The 24,111-nt window shown below is 39.8% G+C and overlaps 4 protein-coding genes across 4 annotated transcripts; 2 read left to right on the top strand and 2 right to left on the bottom strand.

Annotated features, from left to right (window-relative positions):
• Positions 1-1,157: 1,157 nt before the first annotated feature.
• LOC139772046 (xylulose kinase) lies at positions 1,158-7,140 on the top strand. The gene is made up of 12 exons (XM_071705362.1): positions 1,158-1,571; positions 3,435-3,517; positions 3,775-3,928; positions 4,024-4,203; positions 4,505-4,606; positions 5,012-5,143; positions 5,212-5,365; positions 5,467-5,611; positions 5,679-5,968; positions 6,045-6,142; positions 6,234-6,374; positions 6,436-7,140. The coding sequence occupies exons 1-12, from the start codon at positions 1,518-1,520 to the stop codon at positions 6,514-6,516; spliced, it is 1,614 nt and encodes a 537-aa protein (XP_071561463.1). The 5' UTR covers positions 1,158-1,517; the 3' UTR covers positions 6,517-7,140.
• Sf3a1 (splicing factor 3A subunit 1) lies at positions 7,046-11,645 on the bottom strand. The gene is made up of 12 exons (XM_071705360.1): positions 11,505-11,645; positions 10,530-10,792; positions 9,885-10,215; positions 9,651-9,810; positions 9,280-9,561; positions 9,064-9,174; positions 8,814-8,982; positions 8,045-8,734; positions 7,885-7,946; positions 7,678-7,788; positions 7,425-7,598; positions 7,046-7,342 (listed from the first exon to the last, which is right to left on the bottom strand). Exons 2-12 carry the CDS (start codon positions 10,642-10,644, stop codon positions 7,241-7,243), a joined length of 2,307 nt encoding a protein of 768 aa, XP_071561461.1. The 5' UTR covers positions 10,645-10,792; positions 11,505-11,645; the 3' UTR covers positions 7,046-7,240.
• Positions 11,365-18,604, top strand: LOC139772045 (uncharacterized). Its single transcript, XM_071705361.1, is given in 12 exon segments — positions 11,365-11,537; positions 11,539-11,644; positions 12,886-13,105; positions 13,222-13,352; positions 13,655-13,830; positions 14,263-14,402; positions 14,500-14,692; positions 15,096-15,236; positions 15,419-15,510; positions 15,605-15,739; positions 15,907-16,064; positions 16,676-18,604. Coding segments are annotated over 12 exon segments (2,235 nt in total). The 5' UTR covers positions 11,365-11,436; the 3' UTR covers positions 17,318-18,604.
• On the bottom strand, positions 18,361-23,280 carry LOC139772047 (allatostatin-A receptor-like). Its single transcript, XM_071705363.1, has 8 exons — positions 22,303-23,280; positions 21,041-21,183; positions 20,639-20,811; positions 20,300-20,495; positions 20,039-20,139; positions 19,633-19,756; positions 19,216-19,388; positions 18,361-19,009 (listed from the first exon to the last, which is right to left on the bottom strand). Exons 1-8 carry the CDS (start codon positions 22,488-22,490, stop codon positions 18,680-18,682), a joined length of 1,428 nt encoding a protein of 475 aa, XP_071561464.1. The 5' UTR covers positions 22,491-23,280; the 3' UTR covers positions 18,361-18,679.
• Between the last annotated feature and the right edge of the window lie 831 nt (positions 23,281-24,111).

Here is a 24,111-nt window from a genome sequence, read left to right as displayed (position 1 = left end):
AAAAGTTTCCGATTGTTCACGTGTTAAGAATCATTCTCGGCTAATATCAATCATTAATTATAATTTGATGAAGAAATATGTCTTCTTATACTATAAGCAAAAATATATATTCTTATTATTCCTCGTATTTGTGTGCCGTTTGTATTTGGAAAAAATCGTGCTTCCGAAATAAAAGCGTGACGTTTCTACGATGAAACATTTCGCGCCGTCGGATGAAGATTTCTCCAGATATCTCCGCCTCCTCCCGAAAATATGATCTTTGACGCCCATGCGGAGCACCCCCGGCGGAGATCCTCCTTCGCCTGGCACATACGGCATATGGTTCCTCGCTAACGCAAACAAACCCACATACCTACACTCGTGCATCGGTTAACAATCCGTCCGTCGCATTTTTGCCCTCGTCATTTGCAACGTGTTAGCAAGACCGTCGTCGACATCCCCGCGCGTTTGGCGTCGCTGGGATATTAAATTTGAATCTATCGTCTGAGGCTTGTAATAGGCTATATCCTATTTTAACAAAAGGGCAAGAAAATATCTAAAACTAAAGTGGAAGGACGCACTTATCGATTAGCGACGTATCTTTCTTTGTAATTTTATATCATCTAGGCTTCGTCATCGAGTATCTCGGTTGATATATCTTGATATAATTGAGTTTCAAGTTGAGATCTGTCGAATTAAATTCTTTTGAAATCAATGAGTGAATTTTGATGCTCGTTTTCGAAACGTATTTTATTTTCAATTCTTTGCGATTCAAAACTATTAATATCTCGACGGTGTTTCGCGAAGAAACGATCAATCGCAAATCGATCGAGGAGTAGCGTCTACCTGAGGCGCCGAGCGTTTACCTCCGCGATACCCTGTGTTATCCGTTAAGAGCTCGAGAGCTCCTCAGATAACGCGCCGCGGCGATTCGCGGCCGGTCGCAACTTCCCTGGGGCAGCAGGTGCAACGCCGGCAGGTGATGCAACGCCCACGCTCCGGAGAGACCGCCGATAAAGCAGCTCGCCCGATCTCCTCTCCTTTTACCTGGCCGTAAACTCTCTCTCGAGTTACCTCAGGCTGATCTCGTTCCGCACAGCGCGTTCGAGCGACGAGCGACGCGGCACTCTTACGGCGTTATCGCGGTACCGCGTGCCTCTCGTCGTCGTGATCCGCGCTAACGACGCTCCAGACGGAGCGGATCCGGCGAGAGCGCGTTACGTTACGTAACGACGTTGAATCTCGCTGGTATCGGAAAACAACGGGGTTATTTACTCCTCCAGCTGGGCTCCCCGCGCGAAACCGCGAAACCGTAAGCGTAACGCGTGGCGTGACGACGACGACGACGTCTAAAGTGCGCCATGAGGATGTACGTGGGCCACGCACAGGCCCGCGCGTTTGCCCGCACTTAGTCCCACGAGCAGCAAAGCGGCGGGCGGACACGCCGCCGGGAGCGAGTGATCGCGGTCGCGTTCTTTCCGCGGCCGGTTCCTACGACGCGACGAGCGCCTACGCCGAACCTACGCGCGGACGGGAGCATGGACGAGCCGCCGACGGCGACGTACCTGGGCCTAGACCTGAGCACGCAGCAGGTAAAAAAAAAACGATGTAGTACTCTTAAAGCTGAGACGCGCCGCGAAACGCGACGAGGACACGCGGAAGTTCGAGCGTTTAGCGTGTTGACGCGTAATCTAAACAAACGGAACCGCTTGAGAGAAGCGGAAGAGGAACATCGTGGCCCCTCTCGGATCATTGCTGAATCCTTTCGAATTTTTTTGTTCATCTAGAAAAGTGTTCGAGAGACTGATGTCTATTTCTATCAATGTTTAATTTTTAAAACTGGGGAATGGGAGTGGACATTAATCTCGATTAAACTAGATTAACTTTAATCTTGGTTTAACTTACTTCTTATCTTTTTCGAATTCTTAAAACTAGAGATTAAAGTTAATCGACCTTGGTAGAAATGGGATATTAGTCTCGGTTAAGCTCCATTAACATTAATCTCGATTTAATTTACTTTTTAATTTCTAATTCTTAAAATTAGAAAAAGAAAAAAGTGAGTTAAACTGAGATAAAAATTAATCTGCATTAATAGAAATTGACATTAGGGACATTACTCGATGATTCTGCGACGCTCGCGCGTCAGGATTATTCCGATGACCACGTGGAACTTGATCGATTGCGCGACGGTATTAACACAACAATACCGGTGCTTGGCACCTTATTTCGACATTTTTTCAGAGAGGTAAAGATCGGAATCGGCACGAACGAAATGAGATTTTGCTCCGGAATCGAAACTTCAATGCTGCAGACACGCGCGAAAACGGTCGTTCCTCATTAAAGAGAAGATAATGTTATCTAACGTATGTCTGATTTATCTTTCTATGTTTTGTATAGCTGCCGAAAGTTGTAATCACCGAAATCACAGTCGGTTCCGTAAAACGGACGATCCTCCGTGAAAAGGAGCTTCGCGGGAGAATTTCCAATTTAGACTCGCGCTATTCTTTTCCTTTTCCGAAAACCTGCACGCGGAACGTTTCGTGATTCGATGCACGCGATGCAAATCTCGTTTCCCTAAGAATCGTGCCGGATGTTTCTGGGAAAAAAAAAGTAACAAAAGCGCAGCGGCTTTAAAACCGCGCTAATTGCACTGAACTTTAATTGCGCTAATTACCGGGAATTCTACGTGAGCGTAATTTAAGCGCGAACATCCTCGGAAATCTATATCATCCTATGGCAGCGTTCGTCCGTTTAATTCGACTTCTTAAATTCCTCCGTTAACCGCCAGGCGATTCAATTTATTAATGCTCGTTACTTCGTCGTCAATGCCCCTATTCACTTCGAGAATGATAACCTTACGAAGTGTGTTTACGAGTTTCATTAGCGGCGAATAGAGATGACCCGGCAGGGGGACAAGGGGGGGGGGGAGGAGGAGCCGGAGTTTACTCGACGCCCGTGTTACGCCTGTCTCGAAGTATGTCAATACGACGGCTGTTTCGTAAGGTATTCTACGCAGGAAACGCGCGAGCGAGTCGAAAGAGCCGTCGCGAGGCGCTCTGACGTCTCCGGGGGGGTCACCATATTATCTAATAGCGCCGATAACACGGACTGCCTGTCGGCAGATAAAGCGCATGGAGGAAAGGCGTAATCTGCGAATCCGGCGAAAAATGCGGCGAGATAGAAGTATTATGGCCGATAATTAATATCGCGGGGCGCTACGACGCTAAAAAAAAACTCAGCGCGCACCGCGGGGTACAAGGACCGAGTTGCACCGGCGCGCGACGCGCGACGATAATATAAATAGCTGCATTTATTATTTCTGTCGTTGCCGTCGATATTATTGCCGTTTATCCGAACGTACGATCGCGCGAGGGTTACTCGAGAGATCATTAGCGGATGCTGGACCCGCGGATGCAGATCTAATCAGACTAATCGCGTTCTCGATCTGATTTCAGTTGAAAGCGGTGGTTGTTGATGATAATCTGGCCGTGCTGCACGAGACCAGCGTACAATTCGACAATGATCTACCGGAATTTAGGTATACGATCAAAGGGATCTCTAAATAAGAATGCAATTTTTACGTTCTGCGATCGCAATTAAATTAGTTGCTCTGTCTATTGGACAAAATTACTAACTATTTTTATATATATTATGAATGATACTAATTTATATTATCGCTGTATATTTATTGAGATATACTCCGGCGAATTAAACCGTCCGTCGGAAGGCATTTGCTACCGCATCTAGCGATATACGTTCAAGTTTACATAACGAGTTCAATTCCAACGTTCGCAGAACTTACGGAGGGGTCATACGGAAGAAGGAAGAGTCGCATGTCGTGGTGGTGCCTTCTCTGATGTGGGTTAAGGCCTTGGACATGATACTGGACAAACTACGCGTCTGCGGCGTCGACTTTAGCAAAGTAGCAGCCATTTCTGGTTGCGCGCAGGTAACACGGCTGTAAAATCGATTATTTTATGAGACATACCGTAGAGATACACGTAAAGATATGTTTATTTCATGTACATTTTTATGTGCGAGCAGCAACACGGCACGGTCTATTGGGGTAAAGGCAGCCGGGGTCGGTTACAGCGTTTGGACCCCATAAAATTCTTGCACGAACAATTCGCCACGTCGTTCTCCGTGACTCATTCGCCCGTATGGATGGACTCCAGCACGTCGAAAGAGTGCGACGTTTTGGAGGAGATCGTGGGTGGCCCTCACGTAAGCATAACGTTCTCACTCGCTTTCTTAGATGTAATAAGAATGGATTACACAACTCGCAAAAATATACACCAAAATATCTGATATATATATGTTAAAGTTTATATGAATGCATACGTTTATTGGCTAACATTAGCTTTCACGAGGGTTTATTTCCGCGATGCGAAACATCCTGAACGACTGACAGTTGTAACTACGCGCGAACGAATTGGCCAAATATTTAAAGTAGCCGACTCAGACTTTGGTGTTGCGCGCCGGACCCGAGTCGACAGCGTTTATCCACGCGGCGCTGTGATTTCAGAAATTAGCGGAAATAACGGGTTCACGGGCGTACGAGAGATTCTCGGGACCGCAGATTGCGAAAATAGCACGCACGAAGCCGGAAGCCTACTGCAGCACTGAGGTATTACCTATCTAAAAACTCGTGGCTTCCTTCGAAAAAATGAAAACGGCAATCCGACCGAGGTACCCGTTACGTATGGCTATATCTGATTGAACTTACAATTTATATCGCTTACTTGATGAGTGCGTTTGTTGGTTTTACAAAGTGTACTAATGCATAACAATTGATATTGAGTTTTCATTAACTCGCCGTTGGCGTTCTTGCGTTTTTTTATTTTTTTTAAAAATACTTTGACAGAAGTATACAATCTAAAAATTTCTGCGACGCAACCGCAGGGTGATTTAACGCCTCTAATTATATCACGATGATCGAAGCTGTGCGTCATACGCTTTTTGCCGCTTCTAAAAGGCGTCTAAGCCGAATGTTTTCATTTATGTATATCTCGTTTTCTTTCTCTCTCTCCAGAGGATCTCGTTGGTGAGCAACTTTATCGCCTCCTTATTTCTGGGCGATTACGCGCCTATCGATTGGTCGGATGGCTCGGGTATGAATCTCTTGAATATCCGTACGAAAGACTGGGACGATATGCTGTTGGAGGTAAAATCGCGTTGTATACGTGCATTTAATACATGCTCGCTGGTATACTTAATGTGCATATTTAATAGACTTGCGCATCAGGGCTGAGAGAGAAACTGGGTAAGCCTGTTTCGTCGTACAGCGACATCGGTCCTATATCGCCTTATTTCGTGGAAAGATTCGGTTTCAACGAGGAATGCAGGATAATCACATTCACTGGGGACAATCCCGGCTCCTTAATAGGTATGTAATATTAGTCGTGCGCTCAGCCGATTTCGCGTTAATATAATGAATAACAACCTTAGAATAGTCTGTTGTATACTCACGACAAGAATGACACGTAGGTATGAGGCTAAAAGAAGGTGATGTCGCTTGCAGCCTGGGCACAAGCGATACCTTGTTCCTATGGTTGAACGAACCCAAAACTATAACGGACGGTCACGTATTGTGCAATCCAGTGGACGATCAGACTTACATGGCGTTACTTTGGTAAGCGTTTTCTATCACGATTATTATGACGACAACATACAAAAGTAATGGTAATATTGTATTGCAGCTTTAAAAACGGTTCTCTAACGCGCGAAAGGATACGGAACGATGCTGCGCAAGGCAGCTGGCAGATATTCAACGAATTATTAGAAAGTACTCCACGAGGAAATTTCGGCAATTTTGCTTTATATTTCGATACGCAAGAGATCCTACCTTTCGTCATTGGAGATTATAGATACAACAAAGCCAATGACGAGATCTCTCGATACAGTTCGAAGGAAGTGGAAGTGAGAGCGCTTATCGAAGGTCAATTTGTCGCAAAGAGAGCGTACGCTGAAGACTTTGGATTTGTCATCGGTAAGTAATACAAATTTCTCTCTTACGATCTCATTTCGCAACAATTTCCGATAATTTTTTTCTTTTTTTTACGAAGGACCTAATACTCGGATAATTGCAACGGGAGGTGCGTCTGTAAATAAAGCTATACTGCAAGTGCTTTCCGACGTGTTTAATTCACCAGTGTATATCTCGGTAACTATATTGCGATAATAATATTCATTATTATTTATTTATATTTAATATATGTAAAGGTACTTCATACTTTTATAATTATGTTCGATAGGAAGCAGCTAATTCGGCTATGATGGGTGCGGCATATCAAGCAAAACATGGTTTACTACGAAATAATTGTAGCTTCAATGAAATTACACGCTGCTTGCCGGAATTAACGCTGGTATGCCAGCCTTACGATGATGCCGAATCGGTAAGTGAAACGAATTTTTGAATATCTTTTATCGTAGTTGATTATTAATTAATATTTTTAGATTTATAAACCTATGACTGCACGTTATCGCAAATTTGTGGATCAGATATTGAAGAAAAGGAGCGAACAGAAATATATGTAAATCTTGTACATGTAACAAAATGTTCGAAAAAGGCCTCTTACGCACGATATTTCTTGAAACAAATACAAAGCGATGGATTTGAGGTTTTTGAGAAAATTTTTCTACATATATTTTAAAATTATTTAGAATATTGAAATTTATATACTTTTTATTGTATTTTAAACAAGAAGCATTTTATGTACGGGTGAGAATCTCTCGTACATTATTTTGTACGAATATGTAAAAAATTCTCTTATTCTCAGCTTTAATTGTAAATAATATATTATCATGCATCTTAATTTTTTTAAAGCTTTACAAAATAAAATGATTATTCTATAATATATAAAACAACCGTAGAAATATATATATCCATGAAATATCTTGAAATAAATCATGGCTATTACCATTTCAATTTTGTAATTGTAACGAAATACTCATGTCAACCAAATTCGAATCAAATCTTATTTTCATTTATTATTACATAAGTACTAACAATAAGACAAGTACACATAATGCAAAAGACATCAAGCTTGAATTACAACGAAAAAAATCATATTTGATGTAATATTTATTGAAATTATATTATAAATTATTATTGTTACACGTTATTAGATGGATCTTGAATAAATCCAATATATATTTTGATCATGTATGTTATTTTGAAATGATTACAGCGATGTTAGAATATTGATATAACGTATAATTATAATAATATATTTTTAATTTATATATTCACCTTTTTTATTTACTTCTTTCTACCACCTCTCTCCTTTGGTAGCAAGTTGATAACATTACCGGAAGTTAAATTATAATACGCAAGAGTATTGCTATCCTTGAAGAACATACCCTGGAAGCAGAAATTACATTTACAGGATATCATATTTATTCGTAATCGTGTACATCCGAGAAAACTCGCTAACGATCCTTACCTCATACTGTAACTTTTGTTTCCCAGGTGGCATGCCAATTTGCTCGTGAATAAGCGCTTTCATAGTTGCCACAGTATCACTTACTTGCAAGGTGATATTCAATGTCTGTCCGTTCAATTTCCATTCAGCCTTCTCAGTCATCATAGGTACAGCGATATTAACTTGTACGGGACCCTAAATAAAAGAGGATTATATTTCTAGAAGTTCAGTTATATTTTGAGCTTTTCAATAAATTGGCATTAATCTTTTTTACCTTATTTCTAGCAAGGAATTGTTGCTCCGGAATTAATGAATCTTCGGTTCTCAGTTTCTTAGTCTGCGGTTCGTCTTCCATAGGTTTACTAGCAGGATGTTTCAACCCAATCTTCGAAAAAGGAAAAAAAATTAAATTAAATTAAATCTTAAAATATAAAGCAATAAATAAGTGTAGTACAGTTGTATTTTATAACAAATTACTTACAGCAGACGTCATCGGCGGCTGTATTGGCGGTGGCGTTGGCATGAACGGTGACATCGCCGGAGCTGCGACAGATAAATTTATTTCGATTAGCTTTATCTATAAAAATGTAATAACAAAATATATATTTTTCAAGATACAGGTACGTGAAAAAATTTCGTACTCATCAGAGGTGGTGGTCGAGGCGCCATGGGTGGCATAGGTGCCATCATCATCATCGGTGGTTGCGGCATCATCGGTTGAGGTATACCCATGGTAGGCATACTCATGGTCGGCGGAGGAGGGGGTTGAGCAGGTACTGGCAGAGGTTTTGGTGCAGGGGGCTTTGGAGGTGCTTTCAATGTAGCTTGCGGCTTCGAAGCGGCGGCAGCCATGTGGGAAAGCTCGGTTCCACGATTGACCGGTTTTGGACCTATCTTTTCCTTCTCCTCGTCAGGCAGAAGACCCTTGACCTTATGTATCTGATGAATCTGTTCTTCCAGCGTGATATTAGCTCGAGCTGCTCTCGTCGCTGCTTCCACACTGGAGGTGTGACCGTCCCACGTGACCTTGTCATCCTTCTTCTTGTCCTCTTCACCAATCTTCTTACCAATCGCTGTTTCTTCGTCGCCCACGCCGAATATATCAGTACGTCTTTCGGCAAGTTGCTTGAGACTTGCCTCGATTGCTGTGCCCGGCGCGAATACAGTCTCCTGGGCCAGTTTGTCTAGATGCTTGTCTCTTTGCTCGACCCAGCGTGGATCCAACAATCCGATACGCATATGTTCTTGCACTTTACTAGCAGGAATACGCTCGCCAGTAATCGGCGATATCAGGTACTCATCCGGAGCAGCAGGACGAGCAGCTTTAATAGCTACAAAAATATTGAGAGTAAAATATTGGTGTATTAAAATAATCAATAATTCTAACTGATGATTAGAGAATATGCTTACTATGTTGTTTCGGATCATATCCTTTCTTGACCAGCACGTTTCCTGGTGTAGGCGGCAACGGCGGCGGTTGCATGCTCGTTTCTCGTGGTTTGGGTTCTTTAGATTTGTGAGTGTCACCTGGTGGAGACACATCATCCTCATCACTAGAATCTTCCTCCATATCTTGTACCTAGAAATATTAAGTTATATTGCAATACAAATATTCACATCAAATCGATATTGTGCACGATAGATAACGGAATATACTTACTTGATTATTATCTTTCGCACGATCACCCTTCTCCCCTTCGCGGTTTTGCGTTTCCTCTTCCGCGTCACTATCGATTTGCATCTCCACATCTTCACCGTCCTCTATACGTTCCTATAAATATTTTTAACCGATATATTTTACGTAATTGTCATATGGCACAGTATTTTAAACATTAAATAAAATAATTTTAACGGTACAAAAACATCATGATCAAACCTGCATAAGAACGCGTGCGCCAACTTCGTCTGGTGTTGTCGGCGCTGGGAAATTACCAACTTCAAATTGTTGATAGTCCACAGTCTCAACCACGACAAAGTCATGCCAGTCAATCTGCGCATAGGCGACTCTCTCCCTTTCCAATTCCTCCTCCTCCTTGCGCCTCTGTGCCTCCTGATATTTTAAATACTCAGCACGGTATTTCACTTGCTCCAAAATCTTATCCATGTTGAACGCTTCATCCTTGAGACGTGGCAACAAATCTTTCGGTGGAATCAATACCTAGAAAAATATATATTATATTACAATTTCTTGCTTTTTAAACAATATATTTGTATTGATTTGAAACAGGACCACTGCGGTTCATCTACCTTGGTGTACTGTTCCAAGAGTTTAGTGAAGTACTGAAATAAGGAATGCTGAGGTCGTAGGAAATCAAATTGAAAATTCCTTTGCTCGCGATTCATTAGATTGGTCAAGAATTGTCTTCCGTTACGCGCGACGAATTGAGCGGTTAGCTTCACAATGTCTCTGAAAGAGAAGTTTCGCTTTGTTTACTAAAATGTAAAATATCAGTTATCTATATATAAAGATTTATTACATACAAATCCAAAGCAGATATGGAAGGAGGATCTGCGATGAATTCAAACTCCGTCGGCGGGTCCTTGGGTACAAACGGCTGTTCCACTTGCTTCAGGATCTCCTGCTGCTTTTGATGAGCAGTGAGATTGACAGTTTTCCCAGGAGCTGAACCTACCATAGGCTCTTGGCCCTTTCCTTCCTTGAATTCCTTTACTTTATGCTGATAATAAGCATGATAAGGATCGCCGAAGTTCAAGAAATTGAACTTGGGATTGCCCAGTTCGTTCTGTCTGATCCTGGATTCGAATTCCGGTCCATTCCTGGCCACGAAGCTGGCGGTTTTGTCAACGATATCTGAACTTCTGTATAAGGAAAAACAAATAAACGCATATGTGTGGAAGTGCTGCACGCCGAATATCACACCAATACCCCTATTCTGTAACTCTTAATGGCGTGTCGTCACGCAGCTTTTTTCACCATATACTTTCACTGCGCAACAACAATATAACAATGATGACACTGTTGTTAAGAGCTACAGAATCAGGATCCAGGGTTGGTCAACGCGTTATGTATGCAAAATACGCGTATACAAAATACACTTTCTACAGTCGTTCTTCTCCTGGCCCTGCGGCGAATATTAGTTAAACACAGTTCTTAGCAAAGGATACTCCTAACCTCAGGTGGAGGGTAAATGATGCCCACGATCGGCTGCGACGAGGGAACGTTGTTCTCCTCGTTCTCGGTGGCTGGCGGCTGCGGCAACGCGACTTCTTGCGCGGGCATTTTGCAATCGGTGTATTCGCAACGATAAATATATTATTATATATTAGATTATCTTCACGCCATAGAGGAACCACCGAATTTTCACGTAATGCTGCCCCGTCCCTCCACTCCCTCCGCGACGACCACGACTCCAGCGACGCCGCGTTTTCTAGACGTCAATAAAACAGGATCGATAAAATAGGCATCTATAATATTTGAAAAAGCTAGATTTTTAATCAATAAAGCACCGATATTTCAAGATTATATAGTAAAAAAAAAATGTAATTAAAGCCTTGGAGTAATTTATCGAGTGAAGAAAAGAGGAGGACACAAAGAAAGAAAGAAAGAAATATATATTTATGCTCCATTTTTATAATTGAGTTTTTCAGAGAGAATTTTACTTTTTTATGACACAAATTCTCTATTGTTCCTCATTTATCAGATACTGTGGAATATTTTGATGTGTGTATAAGATGAAAAATGTAAGCCTCAATTTACATAAAACGCAATACTGAAAAAATAAAAAAAAAAGAAAGTCTTTATCTCATAATTTTTAATTTCAATTAATTTCTTAAATTGAATCTTGTTGTACATATTTTCGATTCGCGTTCCTTAATGATATATCTCACGCTCGGTCTATTTGTAATTCATCTATGCAGGGCGACATTGACATCGCCGGCAGCCGTGGACACGGTCGCCTCGGCAACTGCCGTCAATTCCGTAAACAAAGGCACGCATTGTCGCGCCCGAGGGTCGCGTGAAAAAAGGAATCTCCTCGACCGGGGGTCGCCCGCCCGATGTACGAAGATGTGAATGCGCCGCGACGGCTCGCACTTCTCTTCGCGTCCGCCCGACAAGCTCACCCACGTGCGAAGGCTCACCCTCGTCCCGGGACCGCGTCTTCTGCGACTCGAGGACCGCTGACGCGACGATGTCGGGGAAGAAGGCGGCGGAGAAGGTCTCCGAGATTGACGCGCATATCGGCAAGCAGTACGACATCGTGCGACGTCTCGGCAAAGGGGTAATAACACGTTGTCCTCACCCTTTCACCTACGTACAGAAAATTTTGCGGATGACACGAGCTTTATCCCAAATTTATCTTTACTTATTATAGCGTGAAATAAAAAAAAAATACGTAGATTAATGTAAAATGTGTTCTCCTAAATTATTTACACGCGTCAAGATGATCGTTACACTGTATCCAATCAATTTTACAATTGATTAGAGAAGATTTTCTGGCTGAATCTTGGTAGCCTACTAATAACAATATTTTATATGAATTTTGTATAACTGTTCGCACCAATTATTTGTTGGTCTTAAAAACACAGCTTTTTGTTAGAGCAGTAAATTCACGTTGCACTGGATTTTATTTCAAGATTGCAACGTATTACTCGTTAATATGTAATTTAGAGACGCACGTGGATATAAGCAAATTCGTCAAATATTTAACTATGACATACAGTTAAATTTGACGAAAAGCAAACTATATAATTTGATATCTATGTCTTTTGATATTTTGGAGTTTCCTATAGAAGCTGACGAATTTCTTTGTTATTTTATCAAAATTATTTTATAATTGCTTTGCAGTTCTTTCATGCGCAATCTCTTTTCGATTATATTTTGTATTTTTTTAAGTCTCTTTCAATTAAAATTATTTTTTAAATATTCTTATCGCTATCTCGATAACAAAAAATACTAGAATATATTATAGTATAGAAATGGATAGTAACTTTCGTTATATCAACGTTTTCCAACTTTTGAGCATACATCAATAATCCCTTTCGTCAGAAGAAGTAAAGTTGAAGATAATCGATATCGTCGCCGTCGCAACGACGACAAACGGATTAATGGTACCACAAGGCAATTTTTGTATGGACATCTATTTACATAATTTGTATCTGATGACAAGTTGATAACAGGTCTCATTCATACTGTGATAATGCAAATTGGAAATTTATGCAATATTCATGCATCGTGCTACCGTATTTCTTACTCATCCTTTACGGCACAATCGAGATAATTGCATATTTGTAAAAGATATATGAAAGAACAGAATGTGACCATGTAAAACAGTTGTGTCTGTTATTCATATTGACATTAATGTACATTTACTTGAATGTTGTTAAAAAATATCTATTTAGTGATTATAGTTTTAATAGAAATATACGGACGGAGTTCTCAAATTTTTCCGTTTTCTTTATAGATTTTTTATTATAATAATATTATTTTTGTTCTATAATATTCTCTTTTTGTTCTATACAGGCTTACGGTATAGTATGGAAGGCGATCGAGAGGAAAAGGAAGGACACCGTCGCGGTGAAGAAGATCTTCGACGCCTTCAGAAATCAGACGGATGCGCAGCGCACGTTCCGCGAGATCATGTTCTTACTGTCGTTCGCCAATCACGAGAACATTATAAAGCTGATCGGGCTGCATAAGGCGGACAACGATCGGGACATTTACCTCGTTTTCGAGTACATGGGTGAGTTTTACCCGGTCCGAAGAAGAAATTCGCACACAATACGCACACGAAGGTCACGCCATGTGCGCCGATTCTCAGACTTTTGGCCTGAAACACGTTTCGGCCCGTTTCCCCAGAAACCGATCTTCACAACGTCATCAAGCGGGGCAACATCCTCAAGGACATCCACAAGGTCTTCATTATGTACCAACTTTTTAAGGCGATCAAGTACATACACTCGGGCAACGTTATCCACAGAGATTTGAAGGTGATGCTAAGTCCTATGATCTGAAAGCGCTTAAAAAGTCTTGTAAATCTTTCATTACTTATACAAAAAAAATTTTAAAGAAAATTTTAGGTCGTAATTTTAATTTTAAATTTTTCCCAAGTCACACATAAATACGTAGGATACTTTTTTGTACATATTTTGGAGATGAGAAACAAATTTCTTCAAGTTCTTTTAGTTCTTACGACTTTTTTCATGATCAAATTTTCAGTTTGCTCCATTTGTTGATGATGGAGAAACACACTGTCCCATTATGTCGAGTTTGCGCTATTCTTTCATTGCAGCCGTCCAACGTACTTCTGAATGCGCAATGCCATTGCAAGATCGCGGACTTTGGTCTGGCACGCTCGGTCACGCAGATCGGCGAGGGTGACGGCGAGACGGGAAGTGATCCAACTCTGACGGACTACGTCGCCACTCGGTGGTATCGCGCACCAGAGATTCTCATAGCTTCAAAGAGGTATACGTTTATTTAGTTAAACTGGAACACACCGTTATGAAACGCCGTTATTTAAATTGGAACCGTAACAGAACTGAAATATCACTTCGGCCTGCTTCTGTCCGGAGCGTCACGAAGAGAGTTATTCGCGTTCATTGATTACGCGAACAAGAATAGTTCCAGTTAAGACTGAGGAAAATATTATGGTCATTAATTTATGTGGAAAATTATTTCTCTAAAATAATTGATCGTAATATTTAATATTATAAAATTAATATTATGAAACTTATTTGTAATAAATTATGGTAGAGATGGATTTAATATTATAAAAAATACCTGTATCCTCTAATGTCTCTTGAATTAGAATTTCTTTCATGTGCTCTTTATTTATTAAGGGTCTGGATCGTCGCGAGGATCAGATTCTATCATTTATAGCAATATAAATATTTTCAGGTACACAAAGGGAATAGACATGTGGTCCTTAGGCTGCATTCTCGGCGAAATGCTACTTGAGAAGCCACTCTTTCCCGGCTCATCGACAATAAACCAAGTCGAGAGAATAATGGCAACCTTGCCGCCACCAACGGACGAAGGTAATCCTATTTTTACGATTGTTTTGATAGTAAAGAGAAGAAAAGAGGAAAAGGAGAAAACTGACGTGACTGAGTCTTTCCCAATGATTTTTTTCAGATCTAATATCGGTCAGTGCCGGTTATGGAACCAATTTGTTAGAAAAAACGCCCAACAGACCCAGACGGACTTTGAAAGATTTGCTGCCAGAAGTGTCGGGGAAAGCCTTGGACCTTATCAGCAATTTGATAGTCTTCAACCCCACACAACGACTCACCGCAGTCGAAGCGCTGGAGCATCCGTACGTCGCCGAGTGAGTATATCATAATTTCGCAGGAGGTAGATAGATCTAGAAGCAAATTTATTTTGTAAAATTAAATTCCTATTCTTTAAAAAATCATCCGTGGATTTCCTTTAATTAAATAATTTTTTACACAATCAATATTTAGAATTTATCTGTACGCATTATTTGCACACAGTGCAAAAAACATTTATTAATTTTTTTAAATTTTTCGCTGCAAAAATGTAAGGAATGTTAATCTGTTTCGTTTTCTATATTTCGCATCTATTGTCTTATTTATAATGCGAAAGCTAATAATTTGTCTAGTCGATACAAGGGAATTTTTTTATTCTTACGCCATTACTTTTTATTAAAGACTTATATTTAAAACATTAATGAAGATTAAAATACGTATTAAATTTTCATTTCTCAACAGTTTTCACAGACGAGGAAACGAACCAGAGAGAGGTTCCAGCGTTGTACCATTATTGAGTGATGATGTACAGCTGTCAGTCGATGAATATAGAAATAAGCTCTACGCGATGATGGACGAAAAGCATCGGAAACATAAAAATATGTGAGCATACATTTATTCACGCAGCCTTCGATTATGCAATGGAGATTGTGTTGCATTATTAAAATATAACATAATGAGTGTTTTAGCTATTGTAAAGAATAATTTTAACAAAATTAGATATCTATATAATTTTATATACTAACAGTTTTCCTTTTTTTTCTCGCGCCAACACATTTTTACAGGTCAAAATCCAGACTGCGGCGATTGTCTGAAAGTATTAGGAAGGAAACCAGTAAGAATAACCTGGTAATCGGCCAAGGTGACACAATTGTCGGTGAGAGGAATGTATTATACAAGAATCTTTTATCTCCCGCGATTTTATTCTATTAATTTTCAGTTTATTTTCACGTAAACTATTTTATTTTCAGCGTGCTCGTCATTGCCAAATAAGAAGACAATCAGGCCGTCTCAAGATGACAATACCGCGCGCGGCGTTACAAGAACGCGGACGGTGAACAATTCTGTGGAGACACAAGACACCTTTACAAATACCCGGCATAATGGTAAGAACAATTAATAATGATATCCTCTCAATTAATTCGAAATTTTGCTGGTAAACACGAAGATTAATTAATTAGTGTACCAAATCAGAAGTTAAACTCATCGAGAAGATTCTCGGTTTAATATTGGTCTCCAACAAAATTCAATCACTTGCATTTGCGATTAACAGTTAGAAACGTGGCAACACAGTACGCTTGCAACTTGACGAACGGAAACATACCTCCGGCAGCGGCCAAAAGTTGCTTCTACTTTAATCAGCAACAGCAGCAGCAACATTCGCAGCTGTCCAAGTCCCAGCGTTCTATTCAATCGGATCAGGTGGCCATGGTGAGCGTAACATAATATTCTCATTTATTTCACACTTCCCATGTTTGCTCTGTCGTCTCCCCCGTCTCAAGAGTCGCCTTACGCAGGAGGGTAAACGGTAAATTTTGTTATTACAGGCTGCATGTCGTGTGGGATTTGCGTTTAGTAGGTACTGTAACCACTTTTTTTATATGTCACCTAGCAGATGCATTCAACTTTACTTTTGCACTTCACGTTCGACACACCCGTTTGGGAGCAAACTACTTTTTATAGCCCCGCCGTAATGGCAAGTGCCGTGTAATTAGCAAAGTTTAGGTAATTTATTATCTCGGTAAGAAAATAAATAAATTTTAAATAAAGTAATAAAAGAGATTTTATATATATAGTTAATTTCAACCGTATCAAATAATTTTATTGTATGAGATAAAAATGCTGGAATGTTTCTCAATGGCACGTCATTACCGCGGGGTTAAACGCGCCGGTAGACCCTCTTCAGTCTTCATCATGTATGTAAAGAACTACTTCTCCGCATTCTTGACGAACCTGCTGATCATCAAGCCATGCATCAAGGTCGCAATCGACGCAATCGGTTCACGCCGATACGTACGTTCACGGAATTCCTTCAATTTCAGTCCGGTGTCGGAGGCAGATCGAACCAATTAGTAACAACGGCACAACGCGCCAAGCCACGAAGAGCCTATAGGCAACAGACCGTTACCCAGGCGTGGAGGCCCTTCGCCCCGGCGTCCGCTAATTGCCGCGGCGACGATTATCGGCCTAAAACAATGCCGGCGAAGCTGATCAGGATCAGCGACAGTCCTAACAACATCAGACAGCCCAACAATGTCGCAAGGACCATCGTCAGAACCCGGGACGTCAGGACTACAGAAGGTGGAATCAGTAGTCCGGAATCGCCGCACATCAGCTATCATCCGCAGGCCGTCCGCAACTATCTGAATCAGACGGTGCCATTGCTGGCGCAGCAGCATCTACAAGCGCGAAATCGCACATTTGGCCGCGGTAGGGACAACCCCGTCGACAAATCGTTCGCTCTTGCGGAGACCGCGACGATCAACAATCGGGTCAAAAGTGCGGTGCGCGATCAAGGTAGCAGATTATACGCGAGGCACAACTTCAACGTCGGCCACGTCGGTCAGAGGAGATCGTCGACGACGTGCGACAAGTCGAGGTTCCTGAACAGTCACAGTCAGAGTCACGGCGTGATAGCGGAGTCGGTTTACAAGGATCTCTGTAACGGGACTATAGGGTGGTGAGTGTACGGTAGGTTCGCGGGGGATGAAGAATAGCGATCAGACGGAATGGTCGCGCGACGATCGCTTTTTAATGAAATGCGCAAACCGATCGTGCACGTGAGTTTTCTTTTCGGCGAGAATTTTTTTTCACGGAAGAGACGACGCGACGAGTTTGCGGACGGAATCCGGAAAAAATCTGCGGACACTAACACGCGACATTTTCAAAGAATATCACACTTCTGTATTTCTTCTAAATTTTGTAATTATATATAATTTTATAATTATATATAATTCACATGCGATTGATAATACTTTTTATATATTCCTCTTCTACTTTGTAGTAATGCAATCAATATTTTTTAGTGTTTATATATATAATTTACACATTTGATCGACAATTTTTTTTATATATATTCATCTTGTAGCTTGCTGTAATGCAAACGATAATTTCACCAAAAAATTGAAAGAAAATTTTCCGCTAATGATTCCATGAAAAGAAACCATAATAAGAAATAGGCGGTCATCGTAGATTATCCCAAAGTTTGCTCGTTTTTTCCTCGTGCAGGAAACAAGCTGCCTCACGTGAACGATACAAGGTTCCTGAGTAAATAAATAAATTTTACACAAAGTAAATGCATAATTAACGCTATCAATATGCTTTCGGTATTTCGAGTTCCCACGGGTATAATCGGGAATGCCAATCAAAAGCGATCTCATAAACATCAAAGTTTGTAGGCGAGTATTATTTTTAAGATCACTATGACTACCTCGTATTGATTACTTTTTATACCATATAAAATATTGAAGGGACAAGTAGAAGATGAGCGTGGTGTCTGTCCTTTTCTATAACGAAAATGCAATAAGGGAAATCATATAAGAGATCGAAATTTTTTTTGATGGATAGAGAAATAAATATCAACTTCGACAAACAGTAAAAACGAAATAAGAGCGGGAATTGCGCGGAGACTGCAGAGACTATCATCCCGTGGGAAATGCGAAGAACAACGTAGGAACTTAGGACGTAAGCGATACGATTCATGTGGGGCCATACAGCGGAGCATACATATTTTTCTATGATATTTTATTTATATGGACTATATAAACACGTACGCGACACACGCATACACGCATACACGCACGCACACTCTAGCAGGTATCCCGTCATCGATTACAAGTGTACAAATCTCATTGTATCATATACATTGTGTCGTAATGTCTTTGTGCAGCGATGATCGACAGCGCTCGGACTCGTTGCGTACTATACGTATTGTGAGAATAAAGTTTTAATAAAAAAAAAGAAAGAAAGAATTTATTAAGTAGGAAGCAGGTGATAACTAATACTTATCCCTGGAAGTAAGACAAGTGGGGCAATTAACGTCACAGTTAACGTTGCCCATCCGTGGTGCATAATGTGCTCGCGATTTCTGGCTGGCTGGTCTCCGATTTATTCATGTCTTTTATCCGCTGTTGATTCCTCTTATCATTATTCTTCGGTGGATCAATCTGCGCGCTCAGAATGTCGCTCAGAATGTAGATGTTTCTTAATTCGACCTCTTCATGCGTCTGATGCGGACTATCAATGCTGTTCCTAACAGCTGACGCGAACAATTTTCGTTGCTGTAGAACAGTCTGTCTGCGCATTGTAGACAGCGTTTGCCTTCGCAAATATATCGGGATGTGCTGCATGTTATCATCTGCGGTCGTTATTGCGTTCTGCAACAATATCAAAGACGCGATCAATTTTTATATGGAAGTATTTCTGAAAGTGTAACATATATAGAGATGCGTGCACGCATCTCTTACCGTATTCATTCAGGTAGATAAAGATTTTGCTTCGAGGGATTATTATTTCAATCCCCTATACTGCCCTAGTAAAAGTTGAATATATTCATTAAAAAGTGTATGTATAATTGACTTACCCTTCGGGAGGAATCGTGCTGCGATAGATTACTAGAGATGCAATGTAGAATCCTCGCGAGATTCTCGCGAAAACCCCGCGTCATCCAGCAGTAGACCACGGGATTCAGGGCGCTGTTTGCATGCCCGAGAAACAGGAAGTATTTCAGCGTGTTGCCAGTCGATATCGTTAGATCTGCAAACAAAGCACATAAGAAGTTGACTAAAATTAATTATTATTAATTAATTAACATCTATTGCGTCTTATTATTTGGGAAAAATTGCGTATTGTTAGACTGTCGTTACAAAATTCACTTGGCTTTCCATAATCAAGGTAGTCAGGAAGGAGAAGTATATATCAAGTACTCGTAGTTAATATAAATAGTTCGGCTAAAAAATATTATTTTGAAAAATAGAGATTTTTGCAAGGTCGCACTTACTGATAGCGTCGAGATCGATCAAATATCTGACAATATTATAGGGCAGCCAGCACACAGCGAAGAGTATGGCAAGAAATAGTAACATCAAGGCAACTCGTTTTCTGTCATGTCTTAATCTGAAGCCCTACGAACGGAAGATATCAGCATGTCTATTGAATATAAATTAAAATTGATTGTATACACCTAATGAATACGACGGGGTTTAGTACAAATTATAGATTCCAAACTATACGGAACACGAAACCGTCTTTACTTTCGCTTTTTATTAATACATCAATTAATAAAGAAATAAGAAAAGAAATGAAAGAATTTTGAATCAAGCATGATTTCTATGGGAAAAAAAATTTTTTTTTTAAATTGCTAACTTAATTACAAAATTATAAAAATCTTTTATATTAAAACTGACCTGTTGTGAACTGGCACTTTCCCTGTTATTACAGTCGAAGGGTGGCTTTCTAGACCAAAGAGTGAAGCCAATCATCGAGTAAGCCAGTGATACAACGAGACCTAAATACATCATTATGCATTTTTTTCTCATTAGAAAACGTGTAAAGGAAAGGAAAACGTAAACAAAGATAGATAATTCTGTAAGACACGTGTTCCAGTCATGTACGATAAAAGTTCTTATAATAGGGATACAATAAAATATATTTATTTATAAACCTACATGGAATAGTGGTGGAGAACAGGAAGTGCACGTTCCCGAAGACGTCTCGTCGGATTCCTAGCGACGTGAAATCCTCCGTGCACATATAGAAGTCCGGCGGTAGTATCGGCGAGATGGTGTTGCGCGAGAAATTCTCACTTGCCATCAAGTCCAGAGTCTTGTTGATGACTTCTGCCATCGGGTTCTGGAATCTCATCTGCGGGAAAGGGATAAAACTCGTAATAGCGCACCAGTGTCAGTAGATATAGATATGATCATTTTTATCAATTAGTTTCCACAATTCGTCAATCAATCAACACGATAACTTGACACTCGTTAACGGTACCAATTTAGACTTACCGCTCCGTAGATTATAATAAAGAAAACCATAGACACCAGCCAAATAGTTACGATAACGAGAATGATGTTCCTGTGACTACATATACAGCGGAGTATCATGGGATTTCTTATGGCCAGGTATCTATCGATGCTCATAGCCATAATAGTGTATACCGAGGCGGTAACGCTTACACCTGTTGCAAACACGAGTGATTATGCAGTTAGGAAATTTATATATGTGACGTAAAAAATATACATATACATGTAAGTGGTATACAGAAAATACTACAAAAAGTGATTAGAAAATCAGCAATATCGTTACAATATTATTTACACACAAAAATAAAATAAAATACACACAAACAATGATATTTATGTGATCATCTTTTAAGGACTTCTCGACTGTAAAAATAATATGCCTACTTTGCAGATAAGAAGTCAGTTTGCATAGGAATTCACTATGATTCCATGACATCGATATTTCTTGGCTGATCGTCATCGGCATGCATATTGTGGCAACCAACAAATCAGCCACGGACAGATTGATCACAAAATAATTTGTAACGCTGTAAAAAAATTATATATCTTTATTTTTACACATAGGTTTCTCTCTCTCTCTCTCTCTCTCTCTCTCTCTTTCCAATGATTTATTTATATATTTATAAATTTAAATACGTTAATAATAGATTGAGATTATATCTTCTATTAAAATAACACCACATTAAATAGAATAATTATCCGTTGCTAAATTTAAGAAATAAATTGAGCAGTGCGAAAAATTCCTGTTTTTCTTGATATAAAATTGCAAAGTCTCTAAATATGTTCTTACTTCCAAAAGTTTATTAAATTATTTTTTTATAACCAAGCCAAATCACAATTTGTTAAAAGTGTTTTTACTAAAAAAAAAAGTTTTAGTAAATGGCGTTCGAATCTCCAAAACGACATTTGCATTGGGTTTAGTAGAAACATTAATCAAGATAGCTAGTTTAATCTCGACTTCGAAGAAGATGCGGATTATTATTGTTCTAATGAAATATATATATTCTGGTGCAGTGCTTATAACTGCTCAGGTATTTCACGAAGCTGCATATATCCGCGGGTTGCTTATTTCCGGATTATACACGCGGCGTAGCACCGTATCATGCAAATAAACCATCCGCGATGCATTCATAATGGACGAACGTATGTAGCAGCTGCCAGTAGTAGCGCTCCGATTATTTTGCAACCAAAAATTCACGCGAAGTGCCGATGGAAATTACGTATACAGTAAGATTACAATGAGCGACCGAGGAAACCATCTCGTGCCGTTTGCTCTCCAATTTCGTTGTCTAATTAAGTCTAATACATTCAGCTACCGATACTGTAATTGCTTATTTCGAGGATATCGATGCAAACCTTGTCTCCGACTTGATAAAAAAAATAAAAATTTATGATATAGTTCGTTGGTACTCGTTTGCACCGTCCTTTGTATTTGAAAAGATTTGAAAAACTGCAGCAATCCGAAAATTCGTCAAAAATCCAACATAGCGCAATACTCAATAAAGGTATAAAATTAAAAAAGAGGGAGCTATATAGTTTTGAGCCCCCTTCTTCGCCTTTTTATTAAGAACATCAGACACTCTCTCACAATTAGTACACTCTGAACTTAATGAAGAACTCCGCACATATGTGTGGCAATTACATACCTCTTTAAATGATATTTGCACACCACTACGATCACAAAAATGTTAGCTATCACACCGACGAGCGCCGTTGGTGCATAGAGAATAATCAATAGGTAGTCCTTGTCGCTTCCATGAAAATAATCGTAAAAATCCCACAGTATCTTGACCACGGTCTCGATTTTCAACGACGTGGTCTCGTTTGCCATCATTGTTGATCTTCGTGCGATCTTATTAGACGACCGGATCGACGATTCCGAATCAACCAAAAAAAGCCAGGGGTCTCGTACAAAATATTAAAATAGAAAAGTAACGGCGATAGTTAATTCTCAAATAATTATAAGAAAACGTTACAAAAGAAAAGTCGGGATTTTGCGACGCGGGCCTCGATCCGAATAACAGAAATCCGTTTCGATGACTTTTTTCCCGAGGAACAAGTTTTCGCGACTATACCGCGACTCGTCATAGCTGTAGCAACGTGCGCGCCGGGAGTCTTTCGGCAATTACGCACAACGCACAATGTGGGTCCACTCCTCCGCACAGTTCCGACACTTTACATTCGCGGAAAATATCTTTTATTGGCGTCGAGCTTGACGCGAGGATAGATCTCGCGGTGGTAAGCACTTGGAGTAGCCGTCGGGGTCGCGGCACCAGTTCGAATCGCGGTCGGAGCAGACGCACGGACGAGACTATTTAGCGGCAGCTTTATTTCCCTTCGGCGTTTGCGTAGAAATTTCCGGCGGCGACTATAGCCGACGGTGTTCGTACAATTATACTTGAGGTATCCTCTTGATGTTCGGTTTTATCGACGTCTCCATCTCCTGCATTTGTTAACAAAAAAATATTATAAAAACAGCGAATTTGAATAAAAGTTTAAGAAGTTTAACACAGTTGATATTTTGATATACATGTTATGACTGTTGTTTATTATAAATAAGTTGGCAGTTTCAAATTATTATTCTAAATGTTTTAGTATTTCTGGTTAATAGGCAACAAACCATAATAATATTGTTTATATAGAATTTTACTTGAATAATGTTCTGTGTTCTAAAATTAGAACTTTAGAATTTTTCTAATTTACAAGTTTCCTTTTTCCTACGAAATTACATTTTTTATGAAATAGCGTGCGCTGTATAGGAGACATTATTTTTATTTCTCTGTTATTTTTCTATACATATGTTATATATATGTATAATATATATATATATATATATATATATATATATATATATATCAAAAGAATCTGCTTTTTTAATAGCTTCTATCAAGAGCGATCGTATGTCAAGGCGACCGATTTTGATGATAAATCTCGAAATAGATTCTTTACCTTGATATAAATCTTTAACAGATGCGCTCAGCGCGGTTGACCCGTACCATTATAGAATGATTCATAAACAACCTAGTACAATGTCGTTGAATACAATTGAGATTAAAATCTCGAACACGCGCGCGTGTAGACGTAATATGTTACACGAGCTACAAATTTTACTTACGCCATAATATTCGACAAAAAAGCGTTAATAAAATTGTAAAGAAGCACCCTGAATACAAATGCAAAGAGCTCGGTGATCGTTTTTCGACCAACGGTAAATATGCGCATAGGTAATTCGTCCACTGCTTTCAAGACATTTACGCAAAATCGTATGTTTTTTAAAATATAGATTGCTGGAAATAATACCTTTCATTATTGGTTTAATCGCAGTCTAATGACCGAGAGAGTATATGTATCAGAAATCAATTCATTTCTTACCTATGTGTTAATTACAAAAATATATGTCGAGTATTTCCAGTCTTTATTTAAACTTTTACTCATTGCCGGCTGTAATATAATAG

Source organism: Temnothorax nylanderi, unplaced genomic scaffold, assembly GCF_030848795.1.
Source record: "Temnothorax nylanderi isolate EJ_2023f unplaced genomic scaffold, tnyl_v1.0 TNYL_tig0046_pilon, whole genome shotgun sequence".
In the NCBI taxonomy this organism is placed as follows: domain Eukaryota; kingdom Metazoa; phylum Arthropoda; class Insecta; order Hymenoptera; family Formicidae; genus Temnothorax; species Temnothorax nylanderi.
Note: the sequence above shows the minus strand (reverse complement) of the source record. Positions and strands in the feature narration are given on the sequence as shown.